We start from the raw sequence: 24,487 nt of genomic DNA on the forward strand, positions 1-24,487 counted from the left end.
TTAAGCTGACCACTGCTGTAAAAGACAATAGAAAAAGTTTCTAAAAATGTATCAGCAACAAAAGGAGAGCTAATGAGAATCTTCATCCTTTAATGGACACAGGACCAAGGATGAGAAAAAAGCTAAGGTAATTAATGCCGCCTTTGTCTCAGTCTTCAATGGTAAAACCAATTGTTCTCTAGGTGCCTGGTCCATCAAGCCAGAAGACAGGGATAAGAAGAAGCATTAAGTCCCCTTAGTCCATGGAGAAAAGGTATGTGACCTGCTGCTCAACCTGAACACACACAAGTCTATGGGGCCAGAGGGGATCCACCTGGGGGTGCTGAGGAAACTGGCAGAAGTGCTCGCCAAGCCACTTTCCATCATCTACCAGCAGTCCGGGCTCACCGCGGAGGTCTCAGCTGACTGGAGCTTAGCAAATGTGATGGGGAAGGTTATGGAACAGATTATCCTGAGGACCATCATGAGGCAAATACAGGATGAAGAAGAGTTCAGGCTCAGTCATCATGGCTTTATGAAAGGCGGGTTCTGTTCGATTAACTTGATCTTTGCAGCAAGGTGACCTACTTAATGAATGAAGGAAAGGCTGTGGACTGGACCTGGACTTTAGTAAAGCCTTTGACACCATTCCCCACAGCATCCTCCTGGAGAAACTGGCTGTCCATGACTTGGATGGACCTACTTTAAGATGGGTAGAAAACTGTCTGGATGGCTAGGCCCAAAGAGTCATGGTGAATGGAGTTAAATCCAGTTGATGCTCAGTTGCCAGTGGTGTTTCTCAAGGCTCATTGTTGGAGCCTGTTCTATTTAACATCTTTACCAACAATCTGTATGAGAGGATGGAGTGCACTCTAAGTAAGTCTGCTGATGACACTAAGTTGGGAAGGGTATGTAGACCTGTTTGAGGACAGGAAGGCTCTTGAAAAGGACCTGGACAGGGTGGATCAATGGGCCAAGGCCAATTGCGTGAGGTTCAATGAAGCGAAGTGCCGAGTTCTGTGCTTGGGCCACAACAACCCTAAGCAACACTACAGGCTTGGGGCAGAGTGGTTGGAGAGCTGTCCAGAGGAACAGAAGACCTAGCGATGTTATTGACATATGTCTGAACATGAGCCAGCAGTGTGCCCAGGTGACCAAGAAGGCCAGTGGCATCCTGGCTTGTATCAGAAATAGTATGACCAGCAGGGACAAGGAAGTGATTGTCCTCTTGTACTCGGTGCTGGTGAGGCCACACCTCAAATACTGTGTCCAGTTCTGGGCCCCTCACTACAAGAAGGACATGGAGGTGATGAAATGTGTCCAGAGATGGGCAACAAAGCTGGTGAAGGGTCTGAAGAACAAGTCTTATGAGGAGCAGCTGAGAGAGCTGGGGATGTTTCACCTGGAGAAGAGGAGGCTGAAGGGAGACATGATCACTCTCTCAACTACCCAAAAGGAAATTGTAGTGAGGTGGAGGTCAGTCTCTCACATAACAAGTGATAAGACAAGAGGAAATGGCCTCAAGTTGCACCAGAGGTGGTTTAGATTCGATATTAGGGAGAACTTTTTCACGAAGAGGGTTGTTAAACACTGGCACAGGCTGCCCAGAGAAGTGGTGGAGTCATCAACCCTGGAGATATTTAAAAGAAGTGTAGATGAGGTGCTGAGAGACATAGTTTACTGGTGGGCTTGGTAGTGTTAGGCTAGTGGTTGGACTGGATGATCTTAAAGGTCTTTTCCAACCAAGTGATTTTCTATATAAGGAGTTTCAGACATATTATTTTCAGCTAGTTTTGACATCCATGTAAAATGTTAATTGTGACTGCTTTGTTGAGGAACTCTAATATTATCAAACTTGAAAACAAGGATCTAGATTGTACTTGGAAAAGGAAGGTGAAGAAATAGTAGGGTGAGTTATCTGGGAACAGATTTTGGTTTCACATTTTCTTGAAAAACTTCTGTCCACATTCAGTGAATTATTTGCCTTTGGAAAAAAAAATCCACAAAGAACTAGGAGTTGGCTGCAGTTTAGCCTTTAGCTTGCTAGAACAGTCACATCAATTATGCTGTTCATCTGCAATTTCAATTTGCACAAAGATAAAGCATTGTGTCCTGTTGCAAACAATTTAGATCAATGTGTGCCTTATGTTTTCTTTGTGAAATGGACATTTAATAGAGAGTGGGTGTAAGGGGAGTAGTTTGTATTATCAAAGTGGTAGAGGCGTTTTATATTTCAGCTATTTTTGCCATGAGAAACAAAACCTAAAGTTTGACTGAGCTGTTATCTTTGCAAAACTCTGCAAAGCAGAGCTCTTCAAAGGCAGAATCTTTCAAGGCATTAGCTATTGATATTGTTCTGTTAAAAACTTTCTTGATAATATAAAACCTTTCCTGTTTTCAATTGGAAATGTTCAATTCAAAACAGGACAAAACCCCCAACTTTACAGTCAATGAAGCCTGTACTTATTCCTACCATCTGTGAAATAAACGCAGCTTGGAAGTTGTTGAAAAATCTATCATCATGAATTTTTTTTCCTTTTTTTTCATTTTTCTCCCATCCTTTTCCATTCTTCCTTTAACTGTGCAGACAGCATACATTTCCATAACATATAAGTTGGCAAGTCACAACCCGAGTTTGTAATAGTACGTTTTATGCCGAAGTGAACACCCATTGACCACAGCAGGTAGGACATGTATTCTTTGACAGGAGAATATAACCCCTTGAATCAGTAATGCCTTCCAAGTAAGTTTATAAATCAGTGTCTAAACTACCTAGTCTTGCAAATATTGGCAGTTACAGGGGATTCAGAGAAGGGAAGGAACTGAACATGAGGCAGGGCTGGTACATAGACTCTACAATAGCTAGACAAGTTCAAGAACCAGCTACTGCTTTTAATTCTCCACATCACCTGTTTCTCCCCTAGTATGTTGTTTTTATTAAAATGTGTTGATTTACAAAAGTATTTATATATGAAAAAAAGATATTAAGATATTTTGTTTCACCCAAGTGTGTAGTGGGCATTTTAATTCTCAAGATATTCTCACATACCAGCTTTCTAAAAATGAAAAGTGAACTAAATGAGAAACAAAAATTATTTCAAAAGATATATTTGAACCTTTTAAATATGTTGAAATATTTAGAAATGTTCATACATTCTTCTGTTTACCATAAAAATAATTTAGTGAAGTCATTGTAAATTCATGGAAACGTTAGTATTCCTTAATCTTAAAATTTCAACTATTTAAAACATTCTTGATGTCTATTTTCCTAACATACAATTGGCAGAAGAGACATTTTGACATGCATATTGCAACAGAATTAAAGCTCTTCAAAGTTTATAGCTGTCCTACTCTTTTTGCTGAACACAAGGCCTTTAGGACAAACCAAAGATATGCTATCAGATTGCTTACAGGACAAACCAAAGATATGCTATCTTCGTCAATACTGAAAATTTCCTTGTATACCCTCTGTAACCAGCTTCTGGCTGTATTCTTTCTCTTCAGGTTCTGTTCAATGACTGACTTGGGTGTGGCACCCAGCAACACATTATAAAGCATTTTTCTGTATGCCACTCGTGCACTTACATGGACATGCTTTGGCTTCCTGTTCCTTCTCCTCTGGATGGTTTTGAGGCTGTTTATGAAGCTCTTTTAAAAAATGTTTGTGTGAAATTTGTTTGGATTTGTTGATTTGAAAATGTCTGACTTTGCAGCTGCCTTTTAACAAATTCTTGAGTTGCTCTTGATATGGAAAGTATTTAATTGGCTTTTTCACAAACACAGAAGAGAAATATTTACTGCCTTTCTGTCACAACTATTTTGAATGGTATTACCTTCACCAAAATGCACCACTCATTAAAATTTCATTAGTGTTTATTAATGTTCATATAATTAAAGTCTCTTTAGCTCCTAGTAACATTTCCAAAGCCCTCCTTCCTGTGTTCTCAACTCTGACTGACCTCTGTGTACACTTGTTCCACATGTCATTTTTCCTGAAGCTTGTACCTTCTAACTTGTTGATGCTATCAATGTTGCTTTTTCTTTCCATCTTCTTTATATGTGCATTCTGAATATTTCAGCATAGGCAGCCTGAGACTGGAAACACACATAACTCAGATTGAATTCCCCTATTATTTCTCACATTTTCCCTTATGGATTACAGAGATGCACGAGAGGAGCCAATCAACCTCTACTCCAGTGTGATTTGGTAGTCTACAGCAGACGTTGATTCCTGGTCAATGGACGCAGTCCCACAAGAAATCAAGATCAATTCTTTACAGGTTCTCAATGCCTCTGAAATATCTAATGTCATTTTGACAGTGATACTCTTCTTCCTCTTTTTTACACCTTGTCCATCTGTCTTTAAGTACTTCATAGAATCATATGTTCCTACAAGATTTCAATAATACCGTGAAGATCAAATCCATATTTGTGAGTAATTCCAATTGTTCTCATTTAGAACTCAGACTTCTTGTACTGCAAAATCATGCCATTACAGAACGCATTCACTTTGTCATTTGGTGTCTTGATTATTTTTTTTCCCCTTAATGTCCTGCTTCTGAGCTAAACAATCACTTACTGTGTCCCATTTGTTATTGTTAGTGTAATGATCATTACACTTGCTTCCTGGAAGATTTTTTACTTTCAGCTGGATGGGAAGTGCTGCCCTTATTGACCTCTCAGAAAGGAAGCAATGATCAACAAAAGAAAGATCTCATTTATTTCTCCACTTTATGTGACAGGGAGAATATCTGAGACAATCCTTACTCCTTCAGGCTGATTTCAAATCACTCCTAGTCATCTGAAATCTGTAAAGGATTTTGAGAAGTTGCATCTTATACATGCAGCTTATCTGAGGATATATGCACAACCTTGTGCTGGTAGATGTAGGCTCCCTCTAATTTCCTGCCAAGAAAATGATTGTCATGATTTTGTATTGAGCCATTCCTGGTAATGGGGAAGAGGCTGTAAAGATGACTCTTGTCAGAAGTTCCTCAAAACTCTCCCCAGCTCTGAGCCAGACCCATTTCTGGGGCTGAGCCAATTAGGCGCCTCCATGATCACTTTTTAAGAAGAAGAAGATGAAAGAGGAGGATTCTTCCTGTTCCTTCTTGTTCTGTTCTTCCTTCCTTTCCAGCTGGTGGAAGAGAGAGAGAGAGAAGAGAGAGAGAAGCAACCATGTGGACCCCAAGGTTAGTGAGGGAAGAGAGGAGGAGGTGTGCTGGAGCAGAGAGTCCCCTGCATCCTGTGGAGAGTAGTGGTAAAGCACAGATTTGTTTTCATTTCATAAAAGACCCCGTGCCAGGGGCAGTGACTATGCCCAGAGGAGGCTGTGTCCCGTAGGGAGGACCATGTATACACAGAAGCTGTAGCTGTTGGGAAGAACCCACACCAGAGAAGTTCATTAAGGACTGTGCCCTATGGGAGGGACCCAGTATCGGAGCAGGGGAAGAATACCAGTAGTCATCCTCATCTGAGAAGAGAGAAGCGGCAGAGCCTATCTGTGAGAGATTGACGACATCCCCCATTCCATTGAGGGAGGAGAAGGTAGAGATATCTGGAGCAGTGAGCTGAGCCCAAGAAGAAAGGAGGGAGAAGGGAGGGAGATCTTAAAGTGCTGGGTGTATTTTTCTCATAATTCTGGTCTCTTTTTGCTTTTTATTCTGTTCTGTTTCTTGTAGGTAGGAGAATAAACTTTCCTACTTTCCTCTCTAAGTCGAGTACTGAAGTCTGTTTTGCCCGGAATCATAATTGGCAGTGAGCCCTCCCTGCCCTTGTCTCAATCCACAACAACCTTGTTTATCTTCTTCCTCCCATTTCGCTGGGCCCTCTGCCATTCTAAGGAGGGTGTAAGCGAATGGGGGGCACCGAGCAAGAGACTGTCATGATGCTTCATTGCTGGCTGGGCAAAACCACGACAGCGAGGCATGAACCAGCTCCAATCTGAAAGAGAAATTACGTGCTACTTTTCGTTACTTTTGGTTATTGCTGATTACTGATCACCTCCACCTTATACTTCATATTTTGCAAAATCCAACTGAAAATCCTGTATTTGCTACTGCTTTGCCTCTGTCCGGATGTGCCTTTGGCATTTGACTTGCGTATTAAGCTTCATTGCTCAGCTTTGTTTCCTCATTAATAGGAAGAGATTACTCATGCTGAGATTTCAAATGCTGAGGCTAATCAAGGACCAGTGGCACTGTCACTAAGACCTTATCAATTTGCAGCCCAGTATACCCATCTCATAAATCTGGGCAGAGGGCTCTTCACACATGACCGGATGGATAAATAAAAGTAGCCAAAAAATGACCCAAGTGACTACTCATAAATTATTTTTCTTGAAACATAGAATTCTCAGTCATTCTTTGAAACTCTCCTCTCTGAAGCTAGTAAACACTTCAGCACCAAAAAAGTGCTAGTGCTACCCGCTGCAAAATATTTCAGCCTACTAAAGTGTTGGCTTGCCACTGGGTTAGCAAGAGTGTTTATAAGTTTCAGTCTCTGCTATGTCTATTATCAAATTATTTTTCTCTGTCTTCAAATACCAAACCTGCCCAACTTACTGTCTCTACTGCAGTGGCTTCATTCTAGTGACAGAGGGCTAACCATTTGGCCACCAGACTCCCTTGTAAAAACTCTGCCAAGATACAGCAGGAACTGTCACAGACATCCTTGATTAAAATTTTGTTTGAAAATTAATCTAGCTGAAAAAGTCTGTCAGACACAGCTATTCACTACATGCTTCCAATCATTAGTTTATGCAGAGCCCCGCTTTTCTCTCTGCATACAATTTATACATAACAGTAGTTAGACACTCTAAAGATGAAAAATAATTTGTGACAAGAGCATAACTAAGAAAATCAAGGGCAGTCAGATGCAATATCCCTTTAGTTAAATGGGAGTTGTACCTATAAAAGTTAGCTTTAACTCAGTCTTAATCCTCAGGTACTGAACACGGGCTTGCTATAATGTTCACTATTTCCATTTTGAGAATAAATGGGTCAGAGTGTCTTTCAAATCACTCCTAAGCTGTGACTAGACTGTGCAAGATTCAGCCTCAGAATAAGTTATATTGAACTGCACTCTGTCTGCTTCCACTTTTTAAAGCTGCTGCTTTTTCATACCTGAAAACCATTCCATAAACCAAACCCCTATTCATTCTAAACACAATGATTAGGTTTTCAGAGAAGAAAGCAGAAAATGAAAATGGAGAAAATCTGTTTCACCTGAGAAGCAATTGCAAGTCAAAACTAAAATTCTAATCAACCTTGTTTAAGGCTATATTACACAGAAATCCAAGATTGATTAAAAATGACAGCAGTACAATGCTGAACATTTTTACTGACTTTTTCTACTCTGGAATTTTCAGATAAAACCCAAACATTTAAATATACTCTGAAAGTTTTTAAAAGGGTATAATAACTGCATTCCAGAAGAAAGGGATCTAATGTGATAATGGAAAGTCTAACCTTTTTTCAGCTGAACTGAGATTCCAATTTTCTGCATCACTAGCAATGATAATGTTACACAAACAGTGTTCAATCATTAAATTAATTCCCATTAAATCAATGTCCTTAAAGGCCAAACAGTCCTTTAGTAATTACCTGATTAAAATGATGTTAGCATAACATATTAGTTATAGTATATTTATAATTCCCTTCCCAACAATAAATCGTTTCGCTCTATTTATCTTGCTGAAATGGTGACAATGAGGCAAAAGGTGGGGAAGGAAGCATGTCATATCGCCATGTTGCATATAGCTGTGGTCCAGCCTTTCTTGGTATCACTGATACTTCAACAACATCTATTAATCAGATTTGCATTTCTATTATGTAGTATTTATAGTATGACTCTTCAAGAGCTATAGGCTTTTTCAGGTATCAGCAGCTTGCCATCTCTCTGCAGTTTTAGCAAAATATGTTTTCCACTGAAAATCAAAGTGCATGATAGATAATGGAAAATGTTACAAATAATAGTGTGCAGTAATTTAATGCCAATACACTGTAGTGATTTGTGCAAAATAATTACACAGAGATAGAGGATGGACAGACACTACAGTGGTTCTAAAAGTTCTGAAAAAAATATCATAAAAGTATATTTCATTTTTCTCTTCTACTGTCGTAACAAAAGAAGAGTAACGACTACAGCTCAACTTTGAAAATGGAGATGTCTACTTGTATTTGTTGAGTTACTGGGAGCTCTTAGCAAAGCATTACTAGACTTACACTATGCATATCCAGATGCTCAAATACCAAGCAAGTGTTGATATTTGAAAGTAAATATTTTGATTGCTATTAACTATGACCAGACTGGAGCTGTGAGGCTTGCTGCCCGCCTCTAATGAATAAGATGGCCAAAATATTAATGCTGCTGAAATACATTGTTTTATCAGAAGACTTATGAGGGTTTCAAACTTAATTTGGGGATTGGTTACTAAATATAGTATCTTTAAATTATATTATTATAAATAATATTTTTCTATAGCACTGTGCTTTTAAGAGTTTACCTGACTGCATGCCTATATAAAGGCACTATTTGCAGCCACTGTGAATGCATCAAAATTATATATGTCTGCCAATATTTTAGAGAATATTGGCACCCAGTCTTGACAAATAACCTTGCACACTGGCAAACTTCTGATTAGATATCAAGTGATGCTGAGACTCAGTCTCCTTATTACTAATGGCTGGATTCAAATGCTTTAAAGCCTCAAACAATCAACCACAATTATCATCTGTGCTATAGATTTATAAATGGCTAAGAAGCTGTCACAAGCAGTTTGCATAGTGGTGGCCTTTCATAGAGAACTGAGAGTGTTATATATAGTACCTTTCAGGATGGCAAAAAGACTGTGCACAATGGACTGAAAACAGGCCATCTATACATACAATTAACATTAAACTCAACAATGTCATTAATGAGTTCTTAAAGAGCTGCTTTAGCTAAGAGTTTGTCAGGAAGGACATAATGAACATGTGTAAGAAAGAGTGACCTTTGGCTGAAAGTGAGCAAAAGACAATTCAGTGAAACCATAAGGACAAACAGTAATTCTAGTAAAGCCTCTGCTTTTCCTCATCTTTTTGTTTGGTTTTGTTTTGTTTTGTTTTCCCTCTACATAGCTCTGTGACTCCAGATTTTGGGTTTGAAGGGAATTTTTAAAAAAGATCACACATGGAAAAGTAGTTTTTTGCTTGAACTTTCAAAGTATTACGAAATACTTTATAAATCTACTCTTGCAAAGTTTCCAAGCATCTATCATCACAGAGTGGCACATGACTACTTCAGAGGAAGTGATTCAGAGATATCTCAGACATATTAGTTCAGTTTTCATGTCACTAATTCTAGTCAACCTTTAATATTCAGAGTGCTTCTCTGCAATGAACTCCCAACCTTACAGAATTAAATCATTACTAATATAGAAATTCTAACTATGTTTCTAAAAATATACATTTTAAAATTTAGACTAAAATTACACCTCAGGTACATCCTGTAATGTTATCAAACTGATCTCTAAAACTCAGATGACCTAAAGTAGTACTATGAGAGTTCATGGTGAACAGAGGAAAGAAGAAAACGCCCATCCTTTTAAGTTTCACACAAAATAACACTATAATGTAATTTATTGATAGAAATCACTACTACAACTCTTATGTTTGAAAGTTGAGTAACCTGTTTTTTATCGCAAATCAGCTATCACTCTACTTAAGACCATGACTCAGATTTATTATAAGTGAAAAGCGACTTCAAAGATGACTTTACTGGATAGTGAGGATTTTCCTCTTTGGGGATAGATATAGAAATGAAAGAAACTATTGTAAGAATGGAACACATGCTTATACCTAAAAATGTTCAATTATCAAGTATATCTAGGCATGAACAATGAACATTCCCACTCAACTGATTTATTATCACCATTTGTTAACAGCCTATTTGTGCAAGGTTATCTTTCCTCTTGACTCTTATCTTTATCCTAGTGTGGGGGAAGCCGACTCTTCGGTCAAAACCACACATGTTCCCTCATCTCAGTTTTTATCTAGTAGATGAACTATCACACATTTTTAACCCAACACCATCTCTCTAACTTAAAAAGCACTGAAAAAGTAAAGTCCTACTTTAGGATCTCTTCCCCTCCTATTGACAGTGGAAGATTGAAAATTAAGCAGTAGGGGAGATTCCTACACCAGGATGCTGCTGTAATGAAGGCAATCCCCTTAATTAGTATGCTGGGAAGCTGACTAAATAAAAAAAATACAAAGAAAAAACTCAACTGCTTCATCTAAGCAATCAGGAAAAGCAGTGGGTTGGTTAAGTTAATCAAAAGATTAATTTAGTATCATTATTTTCTTCTTTGCAATATTAATTTTGGCCTACGCTGTTTCTACACATTTTAATGTTTCACGAGATCTGGGAAAAAAATCACCTCAACAGATTAAGAAAGCAGACTTTTCTGTCAGCAGCTTTGAAACCTCTTTGCTACTTCTATCTTTAAAATTTGCAGAGAATTTTCCTGGCACCTACTCACCAGTTGATGCTATGAAGAGCTGGATGGCTAGGGCACAGTTGCTGCAGAGATGGGACTCCCCACAGACCAGAAAAATAGTGGAAAATTACCATGGGTTGCCTTCTAAACTCATGTTCATCTGGTGTTTTGGATATTGTCTGCTGAAAAAGGCTGATCGGTTGTAAACGGAATTGCTATCATCCAAGTAGAGGGGAAGTATTTTTACTAAAGCTTATGCTCCTCCCTACCTTAAACAGCTAAAATTACCAACTTAAGTGTAAGCTTCTGTGCAGCAAAATTGAATACCAGGACAAGTAAAGTTTGCTTCTTTGGTATCTAAACATCTTTGCAGATAAAAATGTGAGTTACGGTCCTTTTTCACACAAGAAACATTCAGTTCCCAGCTAAATTGTTCACCTTTGTTTCCTCAAATGAATATATATTATACAGAGATGAACTCTGAAAAGTCAGAACTTAAAGAATTACTTAATATGAATCTAAATAATCTGTTCTTTACCCAAATACAGTATAAAGTAATAATAGAAATCATAATTAAAGAAGCTGTTCTGAGTAAAATACTGTCCTTAGGATGCCTTTGAAAGAACACAGAAAGATGGAGAGATGCCACTGACAACCGATTCTACTTTCCTCTTTGCCTCGTTTGGTCATGATCAGCATTTATACTATAGCCAGACAGACATTACCTTCTCACAGTCAATTAATCAGGCTTGGAGCTAGTCCCAGGGGAATGAAGATCTTTTTTTGGACTTTCACACTGCCATTCATTTTCTCTCTCCTCACAGAAGGTGTGTCAGACACAACATCTCTAAATATACTGCCTTATGTACCCAGTGCTATTACTCAAGCAAGTGGGTACACACAAGATATAGAAATCCATTATTTCAGATGCCTCTGAGAACTACCCGAGTCTTAACTTCAATTTAGGGGAAAATCCAAGCATATCCCCTGGCAGTTTAACGCTGGTGATATCACATTGCTGCAAACAAATGCCCACACTACTGAACATTTTACTTGGAGCATGGTTATTCCTTGGAATTACTTTTTCAAAAAGACACAACCAAATAAACCTCTGAAAGTGGAAGGTGCATAAAGCTATATCAAATGTTTGCAAATATGTACTGTATATATGACAATAATTCTCAGTATTATGTTGTCAGTTCCAGTGACCATTTGCAGTTTCCAAACACACTGAGATGTAGGATACAACTAACAAAATATAGGGGTTTTTTGATGTTGTCAAGAGGTCTGGCTAAACCACTGAGACATGTGGAAAAGGAACATCGGTACCGCAGAGAGCTGCAGTACCTCTTTCAGAGAGATGACTTTATGAAAATATACATACATACTAATAAGTCTAGATTTAATATACTAAAATAAGAATTTGTGGATTTCATATTTGAAGGTGGAACTAGAATGTCGCAAGTACACTTGCTGCTGTATACACCAGAAAAACATGGAGAATCGTTTGTTTCCTAATGTGCTTGGTACCTGACTTTCATTTTCTCAGCTTAGTTCTGTGCATTTCAGACTCATCAAGTCTGTTCCCCTTGTTACAGGAATATATCAAGACTTGGCATTTGTTTGAAGAGCAAATAAAATTGTTAATTAATGAGACTGACATTTAAGTTTTGCTTTCTATCAGAATATACAAACCACGTTTTTACGAAGGAAGATAGGTAATAGCTCCATTTTACAACTGAGAACTGATATACCAGACATTAAATGAAGTCTCTATGCTCAGCCAGTGGATCAGATGCAGAGCCCAAATTAAGAACTAGGTCTTGGTCCTTGGATCTTTTTTTATTTTCTAAACTTAAAGAATTACTAGGTTTCACCACTAAATATTACATGTGAAAATGTAATTCATTTTCAGCACTTCATATAAAAATGTTTTTAGAGTTTCCCTCTGAATATTAAATACATAGAGATTGCTGTACAGTTAATTAAGAGAAAATGTCACTAAGAAAATACGTTGTTACAGCATAATGGTTTCCTGCTGATAGGGATATGCCGAGAGTGAGATAAGCAAGATGGAGTCATTTATTAAGCAACAGCACACTCCAGGCAGCGCATTTCAGAAGGATTATATTACGCCTTGGGTGGTAATACAAGGAACAAGACTGAGAGTTCTGAGTGACTTTAACCATCCGAAAAGTATTATAATGACTTAGAAGTGCCAAGGCTTGGAGTCTGTTTTATTGCTCTTATGAAATATAATTTAAACAAGGCAAACAGTAAGATTTGCTCATTTACCAGGCATTATGAACATAATTGGCCATTACTGATACCACTACTGATGACCAATCAAAACCTCCAATTGTGACCAGCATATTAAACTAACCAAAATGTAAGAGGATGAAAAAAATGGCCCACCAGTGATGTATTCACATCACTCATTTCATAACTTTTCTAGGTTAAGCAAACTACTAAGATCTCTGAAGGAAATACTTCTGCAAGTGTACCTGACTGCAGTCATTATCCTATGGTCAAACCCTACTTATAAAACCATAATGAATGTTTTGTTGCAATCACTGAGAAATTATTAAATCATGAATGATTCAGCCATTTCAGAAGTCTTTCTTGTTCTCGTGTTTCTTACAGACATTTCCAAGTGAAATAGAACATCTTAACATTCTATGATTCTATGATCTTTACCTCCATAATTTAAAAACCTGCCAGTCTAGCTCAGAAATACTTCCTCTTCCAGAAAAGTTTAAAACTGAACAGAATTGGAAAAGAAAGAGTCTTTCTCTTGTGTCTTTCACATGAAATAAAAAAATATTGTAATTTTCTATGTAACTTCGTTGTTTTGTCTACATTCAGTTGAACTCTATTAAACTAAACAAGTCTATCAATGTCTTTCAAGCAAAATTTGAGAGGCTGTTCTCAAAATAAAACCTCTAGGACATTCCTCTGCAAGTTCTTGGTAAAAAATTATGCAGCATTTCACCTGTCTCAAAAAATGAGTAACTCTAAATCCTGAACATCTGTTTCTTAAATCATCGTTTTTCTCCATTAATGGCGAGAGCAGAGTGGTCTCTAGAGTATTTAATAACAAGAGTCCATAAAGAAGTAGGAAGCTAGCAGAAAATCTCCAGAAGATTAAACCAGATTCTCAGAAAGTATAAACAGATATTATGCCATTGCAGAGCGCTGACTCAGTTAATCTTGATGAAGATTTTAGTAAAACCAGTTTCGTCTCTAAGACAATTCTTTGGTCCTTGTTCATACGGCAGATTTCTACCGTTGGCATGTTGTAATGAGTACAAAATTTGAGAGAATAGCAACAAGGGCTGAAGAGAAAAAAAAAAGTTTGTATGGAATAGTATAAAAAATGAGCAAAGACTATATAATGTAGTTATATATCACTCAGACTGGTTGAGGATTGAAAGGACCTCTGAAAGTCATCTTATTCAAACACCCCCATCCAATCAAGACCACCTAGAGCCAGCTGCCTAGGACTGTGTCCAGATGGCTTTTGAATATCTCCAAGTTCAGAGACTCCACAGCCTCCCTGGACAATCTGTGGCACCATGCAGTCTGCTGGGTGGCCCACAGCATGCACTGGTGAACAGAGCTGTTCCTCCCCAGAGGAAGGACTTTGCACTTGGTTGAGCATCGTTGTATATATAATATTAGAGGGCTGAGAAAGAGCCAAGTCAATGGAGAAGAGCAGGAGAAGCCAGACCAATGGAGTCACGAGTGATACCCGAGAAGAATGCTACAGCAACGGTGACAACAGCTGCAGTGCGAGGCAGACACAGACCAAAACTTGTGGGAGGTATATTGAGAAGATAAGGAGAAACATGAGGGGAGAGAGAGGAAATCCTCTGAAAAGTAAACCTTAACATTTTCTGTTCAAATGGCAAAAACTAATTTTGAAAAGCAAAATACAGAGCTTTCAACACTTAGTATTCTAAGATGAGCAAGTGGAAAAGAACAAATTCAGAATTCCTGACACTAAATTTCAACATAACTGAAATCCTCCAAAGTCTGAATCTTATGAATTTGCTTCAGTTTTCAACATAAATAAACAATTCAGAGATAACAGATACTATCTGAACTAATCATGCCCGAATGGGAGAGCCAGCCTATGTGCTTTCAAATCTTTCCTCAAGCTAGAGGAAAGAAAGAGAAGACAATGCCAGAACTGCTCTCCAGCCCCAAACAAAGAATCCAACACTGTCAAAGCACTTGCAGTCTGGTTCATGCTGCTTTTTTTCTGTTAGTGCAGGATATAAAAGCATCTTTGGCTAAATGTTTTGATAACAGAAATGAGTACCTCGTCATGTTTTAAATCAGCAGCTGAAAGACTTCTTAAGTGAACGTGACAGTATTTGAAATGCCCCATGCTGCCACACTTAAGATATGTCAATCACAATTAATAGCAACAGATTTGCTATTCTAAAACAAATAAAGCCTGCAGAGTTTTTCTGCTGAATGAAGAGTTGATGAGTGATAACAGAAGCAAATAGCTAGTTAATCTGTCAATGGAAATTACTTTCATTTGTCTGTATTCACAAGGGTTAGTAAAATGTAACGCTCCAGTTAATATAGTTTTTGTTATAGTCAAATTAAATGTGAAATACAGGCTGGCATTATAAACAAATCTCTTGCATTGGATTTCTGAGGTCTTCTTACTTTTTACGTTTAAATTAATCTCTAAGTTTAATACATTTTGCTATCAACCTCATGAAACTTGTATCATTTTTTCTTCTAGCAAATTAAGGACTGTCCTGCTTGCTGTTTGATGGAGAGACATATCTGTAGCTTCTCCTCACTCAGTAGAAACCAAGTGAGTGTTTTATATTATTCTAATGGATTCTAAAGGGTTGTGCTGAAAATCCTCCTGGTAGGGTGGTAAGATTTCTTTCTCTATAAAGAAATGCTTCTTACCTTTCAAGTTCTGTGATTTTTTTTTCTGAACTCCCACAACAGCGTTGGTTGTCCCAGCTGCCACATGCCACTACCAAGTTTTACTTATTCTGAGGTACACCTCATGACCCTCTTACCATGGGGAGTGGATGCAGATCTCCTTGAGCAAGTTGATTTTGTTTGCTTTTTTTCCTGTAAAGTATGCTTTTTTTTGGTCATCTAATCCCATGTATTTTCATCTAATCTCTTCCTTGTCTTCATGCTTAATTCAAGGCTTTTTTCTAAGACCTCCTCAAGCACTCTTTTTTGCTGACTAGGCTAAACCCCCATTTATTTGTAAGCCAAATGAGCATCTATTAAAGGGCTTCCTTATGGGCTAACTACTCTGACCCCATGACTTGGGAAACTTCAGGACATCAGGCAACACAGGCTTACTTGGACAGACATAAGGCAAACAATTCAGATAATAATTAATGAGATTGAAGTGGGTGATTAAACTAGCTTTATCTCCTTTCAACCTTTGCCGGGCAGTCTCCTATAAAGCTTTTAGGGACTAATGATGTTGGGAGTACAGCAGGGATGCTAAGACCAATAACAAACAATAAACCTATGTAAAATTGCTCGCATTCATGCAGTAAAGAAATTATTTCATAAGTTTTAACCTAACAAGCAGACAGATGTAATGAGTCTAATTCTGTTACGGAACAACTGCTCTCTCACAGTTGGACTCCCTAAACAGTTACACTGGGAATATTTTATACAGAAAGAAAACTTTATAAATCCACACATCTAATATTCAAAAAAACATTTGTAGCTCTCTGCTGGCTCTGAAGTCTTTGGTTTCCCCTTAAAAGAGTCCACAACAAACATGAAAGAATCTGTTCTACCTTCCTCAGATGGCCATTGCTGCCCAATGAAATGATAATTTAAAAAAGTAATGTCTTTAGGTCAATGTGTTCAAATTATACCTCTTGTGGAAATTCTCAGTTTTCCATTTTTTTGGGGGATAGTGAAAATTTAATTTTTTCTCTTTTTAGGAGTTTCATACTTGATTTTCATGCATACTTTTAGCTTTTATGGATATCATCTGTATCTAATGAAATAATGAAATTTCTAAATTACATGTTGCCAGTGTTACGTAAATATGATACATTTACCATCCAAATTCAAGTTAAAATCCATGAAACTGTCTGGGAGTTTTGAGGCTGCTGTGGCCATGGCTCTTTGTAGAACAGATGCTCTGTTCAATTACAAATAGGTGCACCTGCAGTGCCTGTAGTAACTGATAAACAATTACATGGTTATGCCAGAAGTTTTTTGTTCTATTTTGTTGTCAAGTGTTATTATCTTAATCTTCTTTGTTCTCATATGAAGCTGTGTTTTCTTATTCTACTTTGCATTACAATCCTAATTTGTAGACCAGAATTTTAAGCAGTACATACCAAGCCAAGATCTGGTGTCCCTGATGTCTTTAGGATGCAAGGTTAAAGCTCTGCCAGAAGAGGTAGATTGTGAAGGATTTGGGAATACAAACAGAATTAAGGAATAGCCTGGGCTACACCAGGTGCTAGAGGGGATTGAGAAACCATCCAGGAAGGTCAGAGAAGGTTGAGTCTAAACATTATATAGGAAAACTGAGATAAATCAGTGGAGGGAGGAAAGAATCTCAGATACAATAAGAAAGTACTGGTAACTAGTCTAAAGTTAGTTCAAAAGCCAAATCCCAACATGCTCTGTCTGACTTCATAATAAGACAGCACTCATATTAACTGTGAATGATTCTCCAGCAGATGATGAGAAACACTTTTTTTTTTTTTCCCTAGAGAAAAAGAATCTTTCTCTAAGTAGATCAATAGAAATCAAAACAAGCTATCATGTAGTGCTCTGAACTTCCCAATTCTCACGTTTGACAGCCAAACGTCTTAGAAAGCACATGGCTTTCTGGTGCTCTCAGTCCCTCACAAACTTTAGGAGGAAGGTAGGAAGAGGAGAATCTCTACAGGAGTGAGGAGGATGTATAGGTTTTATCTCAGAGGCAGTCTCCCTCTGTCCCTTACCTTGTTGCACGAAGGATCCGTACACAAACCACATGGAGTTGTAGAGGGTTGTGGAGGTCATGGATCCCATCTGAAGGCGTGGGGGGTTAAGCCAGTTCAAGAGGTAGACCAGTAGCCCTACTAACAGCACAGTGCCAGCTATGCATGCCCACAGAGAGAGGTCAAATGGTGCCAGGCAGGCAAACATGTCCACTGTCTTCTCCGCCTTTCGAAGCAGCACGCCCACTGAGTAGTCCATGTAACGCGTTGTGAAGTCCACCACATTTTCCCTGTCAGGGGTGATGGTTAGGGCAGAGATCCCTATATCAGCTCTCTGAGGAAAGAGGGAGAGAACAACATGCATAAGCAGGAGCTACAGAAAGTATCTTTGTTTCTCTGCGATTTATAGTAGCCAAACTTAGGGAGAAGCAGATGTCAATGCCAATGTCTTAAGCACTATATATGTGAACACAGAAATGGGACTAAGGCTTGAACAGAATAGCTGTACCATGTGTTTCTGTAAGCAAATCTCATTTGGTGGACTCAGGCTCATCAGCTCACCATATTGTTATTTTCCAAGGAAACAAATTATTTCAAATACAGATAACAGCTGTAGGAAATCTACTTCTAGTCACTTTTCTCAGTCTGGTTTACTGAAATCATCATCATCATCACTGTGGCAAAAGGCAGACCGTGTGTATAGTACTTCCAGTCAGAGGAAATTAGTTGCATGAGAGAGTCACATGATAACCAACAATTTGGTAACATGATGATCATGAAAAATGGCCACTGCACTACTCACAAAAAAGGGCCACTGCACTACGCTTGAAATTCTGAAAAACATCAATTCTGGCTGCAGAATCTGAAGTGCAGAAGAGCAAATATTCAATGCAGTTCCTTTACCACTAACTCCTCTATATCCTCTTGTTAAGCAGTTACGCTTTATGCCAACCTGTTCTGTAGCTACTTTGGACTTGCTTTATGCCATTTACATTTTTTTTTTTCTAATTTAAAGAACCCATTTCAGATGAGATGAAGAGGAATAACTTCCTTGATCTAAACATTGTATTTCACAGCATGTCTGGGTATTAGGTCTCTGGGGACATCAGGCAAAACTACAACAGGTGCTATTTTGCTTTTCACAGGTAGAGTTAGAACTGCAGTGAAAACAAGAAAGGTTATTCAAAGTAGGCATATTAACACCATTTAAAAAGCCCAAATAGTGAACAAAAGGACTGTAAATTCTAGATATTTTAATATGAAAAATACCACTTAAAATACTTTAAGCTGTTACTAGTTTGATTTCATCCATCTCTGCTCTGCCTAAGGCAGTGTGTGGTCCTTTGGAAGGGGATGAGGAGAATACAAAGGATTTTAAGTACTGTACCAGATTTTATTAACTCTCTTGAATTTCTTTCCTCTTGTCCAAAGAAGGCAGAGATTGCTAGGTTCTTAGAAATATGATGTGAAAAACTAAGTCAGAAGGTATGGCAGCTGAAACTAATTAGAATCAAATTTGCAAATCATCTGGGCTCTTTTATACAATCTGCAAAGCACTCTATAGCCCATGGTACCAACAGGCTTTTAATCACTTAGTGCACTTAAGACCAGTTTAAAGCATGTTACTTTATATTAATCATTCCCTGGCTTGAGAAAATGGTGGAAGATGGCTTGTAAGTCTGATGATTTGGGCAAAAATATGTTTAAAAATATTATTTATTAATAAAAAATACATTTGTTAAAAGCCATGAATTAGAGCTTCATCTTTAATTCTCTAGTGTCTAAAGTGAAGCTGTGTTGATGTGCATAGCTGAATTCACATGAATTCACTTTATGTCCCTTCCTAATAATCTTTTGTGAGTGATGATTTAACTACCCTTTGCCCAAGAGAAGCAGCAAACTCAGTCAGTAATCCAAAGTTTCATCAGAATTATCCATGGAGACATTCAGATTATATGAGTCTCTCTGCTCCGATCATAAAACTTCTGGTCAACTTAAGTGACTCAAGTCAATCACAGTTATCTGCAAATAGTTAAATGCTAGTGCCAGTGAGCAAGTTGCAAAGCTTTGAACTATTTTCCACTAATGTGAATAAAAGTGCAGAGGCAAGTGCAGAGTCCTGCACCTGGGGAGGAAAAATCCCATGCACCAGTACAGGCTGGGGATTGACCTGCTGGAGAGCAGCTCTGCAGAGAGAAACCTGGGAGGCTTGGTTGACAATGTTAACGCCAGCAATGTGCCCTCGTGGCCAAGAAGGCCAATGAAATCCTGGGATGCATCAAGAAGAGTGTGGCCAGCAGGTCAAGGGAGGTTCTACTCCTGCTCTACTCTGCCCTGATGAGGCCTCATCTGGAGTACTGTATCCAGTTGTGGGCTCCCCAGCTCAAGAGGGAGAGAGTCCAGAGAGAGAGAGTCTTATATTTAAGTGGAGCTTTTTGTGTTCCAGCTTCATCCCATCACCCCTTGTCCTGTTGCTAGATACAATAGAAAAAAGGGATGTCCCAACCTCCTGACACCCACCCTTTAGATATTTGTAAATGTTGATAAGATCTATAGATCTCTTTTTTTCTACTTTCCCCCCCTTTTTTTTAAGAGAAAAAAATTCTCTATGAAACACATTGAAGGTCATTGCATGAAAAAGAACAATATGTCATATTTGTGAAAATACTGCTTCTATTGTACATCTCTGGGGAGTAGTCTCTTCAAATTCCACAGCATTATTGTTCCACTCTGGTTATCAGCCAGCTATGACAGAGAAACAATGTCCTAATGAAAATGCTGCCTCTCCTTTGTCATACTGCAGCACAAATTATGGTATAATTATGTCTTGAGATTAAAGAGTGGTAGTAAAGTGAAAAACAGAAAGGAGAGATCAGTCTTGTCTTCTCAGTACTCCCATGTTTAGCTGTATAAAAAAAAAAATTACATGGAAATATGATAACTAATATTCTTTAGTTACTAAATTGAATCATAAACACAAGTTTACCAGAAAATGGTATGTTTACCACAAAACAATTGAAGCTTAATAGTTGATCTACTGTGAGAATTCTTAATTATACATAGATTCTGCCAACTTGTGTCAAAATTGGAAGATGAAAAAAATTAAATGCTTGTCACTAACATGTCAAATTGGATCAGAGAAAACATCAGTTTAAAGAAGTCAAGGTTCATGTCTGAGATAGAAAGGCAAATGTGTGCAATTATGTCAATATTTAGATGTAAAGCTGCCAATCTGAATTATGAGCATTTAAAATTCTTGACTCACTAAGTTTTCACAGTGTAAAAATCAACCAGCTACCAGTATCTTAGAGAGTTTAACTCATTTCTGATGAGTGAAAGTGACTTCTGAAACTGACTGACTGCAAAAAAAGGCATAGGGCATTATTTTTCTTTATGGGACCTGCTTAGGATTTTATGTTCCTTAAGAGCAATCCTCTTGAGGTCATTGTAGAGTAACATTACCAGAATCAGAAAATCCAGTATAAACGGCCAAATGGGTCTGATGACATTGTTACTGGTGTCACAGGACTAGCTCACCAGCAAAGACTAGAAACCCCAGAAATGCTCCTATGCTACTGCTTAAGCAAGCACACCTCATATACAAAGAAAGCAATATTATGATGATTCCAGTGGTTCACAATCAAGAACAGGGAAAATAAATGAGTCTACTTTAAATTGCTCCCATGAGGCCTTTCATTGTATCCATTTTCAATGTTAAATCAAGTTTCAACAAATGCTGGAAGCAATCGACCACAGTCTCATAAGTTCTGTAGTTATTAATGTGGACATGCAAAAATTGATCAGACAGTTTTGCTCAAGTTAACATGCATACATCCAAATAATTATCCTTTCACTCAGCTAATATTTTTTTTCTCACTTTGCCCTCCCTGTATGCTTTCTTCCTTCCATTGCTACTCCCCTTAGGAAAATGCATTAAATAAAAAAAAGCCTTATAAGAGGCTTAAGAGGCTTCTACTTGACTTGCAGCTTCTACTGGAAATGTTTAGGCATATATTTAGTTTTCCCATTCTGATGGACCTAACTAGAATATGACATTTTTTTTCTATACTATTTGCTTCCTGATGGCTCCTCACTGAAAAAAAAAATCTAGCAATCAGGGTAGCATGGTGAAATGTGGAAAATAATCGTTGATAGATGTGAATATCACTGGGAAGTCCGGAGCCATGCTGGAAAGCCTACTGTCCTCTCCTAAAAGTGCCTCTGGCCTGCCAGATAGCTTCATCCCTCTGGAAACTTGGACATGAAGGCAAGTAAAGGAAGCACTGTGAAAAGATACAGATAACTTTAACAGTGAGAGAAACATTTCTGGTAAAGCACTGCTTCCCTGAGATGGTTTTAGCCTCTCCACAGAAAACTACTGCTCTCTGAACTAATCCTGTTTGTGAGCTGAAGGTCTGTGGGGTGTACTTAAATATCATGTCATTTTACAGGAGAAGGGCAAGAGCAACATGTGCTCTCAAAGAGCATTTATCATCTGCAGACCTGGTTCAGATGCTCAGCAAACACAAACCTTTCCATAGCATGGTTATATTCAGATTGACAGGACAAGGTGTGTTGAGCAAGGTTCTACCTAATACAAGTCTTGATAATCAAGGAACAGAAGCTTGAATCAGTTTCCAAGTTCAGCAGATGCTTTGATCTGTTGATTCCTGCTCCTATTTTAGCGGCCAATAGGAGCCTTGTCTTCAAAGCTGGAACAGAGTGAACTTGGCACAATGTCCTGTCCATGAGGCCAGTTGTGGACCTACAGCAGGTACTTGGCTTCTGCCCTGCCCTGCCCTGCCCTGCCCTGCCCTGCCACATAGGCAAGGCTACCCAAACTAAAGCAGCCCGAGACTGCTCTTACACACACCAGGACCTGCATCAGAGCCCACTGCATGCTGAATCAGGTTAATGCAAACAGCATACATTGACCTTGAACAGAAATTATGTGCTTGCTACAGAAACTGCCATTTCATGTGGTACCTCTTCAGTAGGTGGCCACAGACATCCTTCTCATAGACTCATAGACTCATCTCAATGAGACGTACTCAAAAAGAGAAGGTAGCTGTTTTCCATCACTCTTGGGACTTGCCTTTTGCATAAATACATTGCTCCCAGCTCATTTCTGGCTTACCCGTGAACAGACAAAGAGCTCTCCCTCTGTTTCTGGATTTCCTCCATGTGTTGGCCAGACTATCTAAGACTTGGTTGGGAAAATAAGGAAACACTCTGTTTTAAACAGGTTAAACCTTTAATTTAAAACTATTCTATGCTCCTTTGCTTCCCTTTGCAAAGCTGCCAAGCAGATAGATATTTGAGTTCTGAGAGCAGAAGTTGGTTCACAGTAAACAAGAGAGTAGCCTTTCAAGAACAGCTTGCACTTGGTAAGGGGTAGATATACACTGGCTGCTTGCCCAGAGGTTCTCTTCTGCCTTAAGAGGGAGGGAGAATGGGAGAGAAGGACACAGTGAACCGTTATTGTTAAGTATATAAAGTATAAGGAAGATAAAAAATTACACACTGCCATAATGCTGAGAAAACACGTTTTTTGAATTCCAAATGCAGTTCCATTAACTCATCATGCTTCCTAACTGTACAGAAAGATTTCATATCCATTAAGATTCATTTACAGCAAAATTGTAGCAGACTGGTAAATCTGTCCCACTTATGACATCTATTTACAGATTCTAGGTGGTTACCACCTTAAACATGTTGCTAGAGTTATATGAGTCCCTGCCTACTAAGGGGACAAAAATGCTATACACACTTTTCAGTGGACCATTTGATTTCAGTGAGTTCTGCCTCATGAGACATTAATTTTAAATAAATAAAACATGTTCCAAGCCCACTTAGATTTCCAGAGTCATCTAAGTCTAAGATCCCTTCAACCTCTGTTATGCAGTGGTTTGCCGAGTCCTTTGCTGAGCACTGTGGGGAGTGGTGTATAGTATAATACTAAACTTCAGGAGCAGAAAACAGTAAAAATAAATCAATATTGTGGTGTTACATCTCAGAATTAGATGAGAGATTTTTACTGGTTAAAGTTCAGAATATGAAAGAAAATCTACTTTTCTAAGTGGCTCCAGCAAACCATCTACAATCACAGCATTCCACCTTTGAACTTCGTAAGGGCATAGGGAGACGGCAAAGGAAGTTTTTGACTGCAGTGTGGTGTATGAACTATGCCATGGATATGGCATGTGTGGTGGCTTTCCATTCCATTAGACTTCCTACAGCTGAGGAAAGTAGGATAGGTTAAACCTATAACTATTTTTTCCCACGGGGATAATTTCTGAATGTTTTGATTTTTTCTCTCTCTCTTTTTTCCCCCTTTATTGCAAAACTTGTTTTCCATCATTTTGCTATCTTTTAGCTGAAGTATTTAATCACTAGTTCCTTTTTCTGACTGAATTGTTCTTTACTTTTTGCTGTGATTATAAATTCCACCTACAGATTTGCAAAAGCACTTACATAAAATAAAATAGTTATTTACATTAATATCTCCTGCAGTTATTTAAGGAAAAACAACAAATGGATGTCTCTATAGCTGTAAAATTGCCTCTACAGGTTAACTTAGAGCAAATAAAATGTATATGTTCATGGCGCAAATAAGACATCAGCAAAATCAAATCTGCATAGTCTTTCCTCTCTCAAGTAAAGAAAATGCAAGCAGATAAGATGGGAAGGGTGGCAAAAAATAGAGAATATACTGTTCTTGATTCATACATCTGCATAATGTGTTGATTACATACTTCATGTATTCATCACATCAACATTATTCTCAATGGTATAGATTATTTATATAATGTATTACTAATTACTGCAACAACAATTTCTCCTCTTTCAAGCAGCCTCTTCAACTCATTTGTGTCAGGTCTTGCCAAATTAGTTAGGATGCTGTGCATCCCATTACTTAACTGTATTCAGATTTCATATTGCTTTATTTTGGTTGGAAAAAAGGGATTGCCCTGCTTCTTTAATAGTTACCAGCACTATTTCGAGCTTTTTTTTTTTTTTTTTTACTGCTCAATGCACCTATCAAATGCTGGCGACACAAAATGAATAAAGTGCT

General features: G+C 38.2%; 1 protein-coding gene across 2 annotated transcripts in view; it reads right to left on the reverse strand.

The window, feature by feature from the left end:
* The window catches only part of GRID2 (glutamate ionotropic receptor delta type subunit 2), a 737,077-nt gene that overhangs the window by 119,609 nt on the left and 592,981 nt on the right, over nt 1–24,487 (reverse strand). For both annotated transcript variants that reach the window (XM_061992861.1, XM_061992860.1), the window contains one exon: nt 17,434–17,746. In XM_061992861.1, the coding sequence (XP_061848845.1) occupies nt 17,434–17,746 (313 nt within the window). The remainder of the gene's footprint in view (nt 1–17,433; nt 17,747–24,487) is intronic.

Source organism: Colius striatus, chromosome 3 (genome assembly GCF_028858725.1).
Source record: "Colius striatus isolate bColStr4 chromosome 3, bColStr4.1.hap1, whole genome shotgun sequence".
Taxonomy (NCBI): domain Eukaryota; kingdom Metazoa; phylum Chordata; class Aves; order Coliiformes; family Coliidae; genus Colius; species Colius striatus.